The sequence below is a fragment of the Ctenocephalides felis genome, unplaced genomic scaffold (genome assembly GCF_003426905.1).
Source record: "Ctenocephalides felis isolate EL2017-DRISC unplaced genomic scaffold, ASM342690v1 CF-g0.4_SCAFFOLD_02759, whole genome shotgun sequence".
NCBI classification, from domain to species: Eukaryota; Metazoa; Arthropoda; class Insecta; order Siphonaptera; family Pulicidae; genus Ctenocephalides; species Ctenocephalides felis.
In genome coordinates, this window is record NW_020538913.1 from 8972 (window position 1) to 12223 (window position 3252).

Below are 3252 nucleotides of genomic sequence, written 5' to 3' on the forward strand. Positions count from 1 at the left end.
GAATTTTCAAAATTTATTGAGAATTGCGGGCTAAAACGTGGACGAAAATTTTTCACTTTTCTGCTATAATCTATAAATATATCTAAATTCCTGGAATATGAGATTTTCTTCAGAAACTATAAAAAAAGGAACAAAAAAAAAATATACACTTTTATACACATTTTTAATTATGTATTCGAAACTTTAATGAATTCACTTTTTTTTAATTTTAATTTTTGAGACCATTTTTTTAATTAACACTCACCATTAAAAATTAATTATTTATTGTAGGTATTCACGGTGAAAATTCAATTTTTTTTTCTTATAGTTGTGTGATATCGGTAACCTTATATCTGTACATGTGTTACTATTAACATTGATAGAATCATTTAGTAGTTCCTCAAATTTTTTAAAATATCCTTTTGTAGTATACTTTTATTTTTACAGAACAAAAATGCACGAACTACCACCACTGGCTGCTTTATCAAGCAAAACTATATGCAAACCACTGAAAACAACACCAAATCTGGCAACGACGTTAAAAATAATAAATAATTTGGACAAAGGTGAAAATGTTGCACAAACAGCTAATATGTGTAAAACCGAACCAGCCATTGTACGAGAAATAAAATCCAAGAGCGATGATATTAAAACGAAAATGATGGCTGTAGGTCCTGAAAATGTTAAAGTAGTTAAATTATCTCTAGAACCTATTATAAATCAGATGGAAAGCATTTTGATGGAATGGATTACTAAGAATAAAAATGATGTTGAACTAGAGTAAGTTATAACAAATGCAAAGAGTTAACTTAAATTCTAATTAAGTAGTTAACTTAAATTCTAATTTTAAGTCTCGATGGGTTCCTCCATTCAAGTATAATCGAGATTGGTATTCATTGACCTTTTTGCAACCAAAACCCTTATTTAAAATTCTTGTACATTTTTCTTTATAACCAGGAATTAGTTCCTGAAGGGTATTTGGCCAAGATTTGCTTTATTATTAGAAAAAAATATTAGTATACATAATAGTATATACTGTATATACATTAACAGAGTTGACTATAAGTCATTTCAATCTATAAACATAACATTAAACTGATAAATTAATATATATATATATATATATATATATATATATATATATTGATTTTGTCTTGGTATAAATTTGTTCGAATAACATTCAATAAAGTTTATTCGAAGCAAAATTATCAAATCTATGTAAAGCGATGGGTTATTGTAAGAGGTTTTTCAAACAAATATTGTGCAATAGTTTTTCAAATTACTTCTTCACTAATATATTCGATTTATGTTTTATTAATCTGTTAATACAAGAAAAGCATTAATTAATTATGATGATAAATGTAAATTTCAATATGTTACCCAGTTGTAAGCCTTTTCGATAGTTCAACAATAATTTGTGAACACCTTATGTTTTATTATTTGAGTTGATATAACAAAACTTTTAAGCATCATGTTTATTGTGAGAAGCCATTATTCCAAAAATTATAAAGCTAATTCAATTTCTTAAAAATATCTTCTTTGAATGTATATTTTAATAATCTTTGTAGTACAGAATGCTGATTGGGATGAATTATATAAATTAGTGTTCATTTCTGTGCATCATGTTGTCTTATAGAAAAGTATTATTGAAAATTTACAGTGACTGTTGGTGTAATTTTACTTTAATATATATTTAATCATTTTACAAACTGCAAATAAAATAAGTCATAAGAACATAGTCAATTTATTTATTCCTGACCTATCGATCAATATGATACTTTATAAATCAATAATTTTTAATAGACCAGAGTTTTGAATCAAAATCTAAATTTGAAAGTTCCGTATAAATAAATAAAATATGTATATATATATATATATATATATATATATATCTATATCTTGAGGATCTTTTGTTCGACGTTGAAACATATTGAAATGAATAAAACAGCCAATATGTCGAATGTAAAGAATTTATTTTAATTTTTTATACGTTTTGAGACTAGATGTGTCTCATCATTCAGCTAAAAGAGCTTCAGCTAAAAAAGCTTCTTTTAGCTGAATGATGAGACACATCTAGTCTAGAAACGTATAAAAAATTAAAATAAATTCTTTACATTCGACGCATTGGCTGTTTTATTCATTTCAATATATATATATATATATATATATATATATATATATATATATATAGTTTTCTTTATAGGTGGCTTAAGTTCAGATTTTGATTTATATATACATATATAATTTTTAAAATTCAGACAGAAATTTATTTTTTTATATACTAGGGTCTATTTGCAACTCACAGTTTTTACTGATTTTCTATTTATCTTCTAGGTATTCGACCATTAGATCAAAGGCTTTAGAAATTGTTGAAGATCTTGCAAAAAATAATGAGCGAAAAATAGGAAATGTTTCTGTTTATCTTCAGAGTTATAACTTCAATGCTAGCAGAGCTTGGTATGAACGATTTCTTAAATGTCACAATTTACAGAAAAAATCTAGAAAAGAATGCATAATAATGAGGGAAAAAAACGTCAAAGGTAAATTTATCTTTATTAAGTAATTGTTTTAAATGATGAAACCATCAGTTTTCAAGAGTAACGGTTAAATATTATTTTATTATTGATTAGAACTAATGTGGTATTTTACTTTGATTTTCATCAAATGCATGGAAGCTTCAACTATGAATATTTAATTTATATTAAATTACATTTAACAACTCTCTTATTGCTCGAACTACTCTTATTTATTAGATGCTTCCAGGTGCTAATTAATTTAATATTTTTTTCTTTATATTAACTTAAGTTAAATATAAAGTAATGTAAATCTTTTCTAAAGTGAATACCAAATAAATATTGAATAACACTTAATATATTTTTTGATAGACACACTTGGATGAATATGAGATTTCTTCTTATTACTTTTTTGAGAAATTTCATATTCATCCAAGTGCTTTCATCAAAAGCTATCAAATGTTCTTCAATATTCATTTAATATTCATTTTAGAAAAGGTTTACATTTGATACATTCACTGATTTATTTAAAGATTTTTTAACAAATCTTTTAATGTTTATTAAATACCTAGAGATAATACTTTTCAACTCATTTATTCAATAAACAATTACAAAATTGTAAATTTTGATTCTTATTGCTCCAGCGATGCCCAGCATTGTATTCACTTTTTGTTTTTGTCGTTTTTGGTATCATAAAGGTTAAAACTATATGTTAAAGCATATTGATGCAAATCAAATTTTAATCGAAATTAAAATATTT

At 24.4% G+C, this 3252-nt stretch overlaps 1 protein-coding gene across 1 annotated transcript; it reads left to right on the forward strand.

Moving 5' to 3' along the window:
- Nucleotides 1-363: 363 nt before the first annotated feature.
- Nucleotides 364-2519, forward strand: LOC113381268 (the record flags this gene model as incomplete). The annotated part of the gene is made up of 2 exons (XM_026620229.1): nucleotides 364-759; nucleotides 2314-2519. Coding segments are annotated over exons 1-2 (532 nt in total), but the record flags the coding sequence as incomplete, so codon positions are not given.
- Nucleotides 2520-3252: the final 733 nt, after the last annotated feature.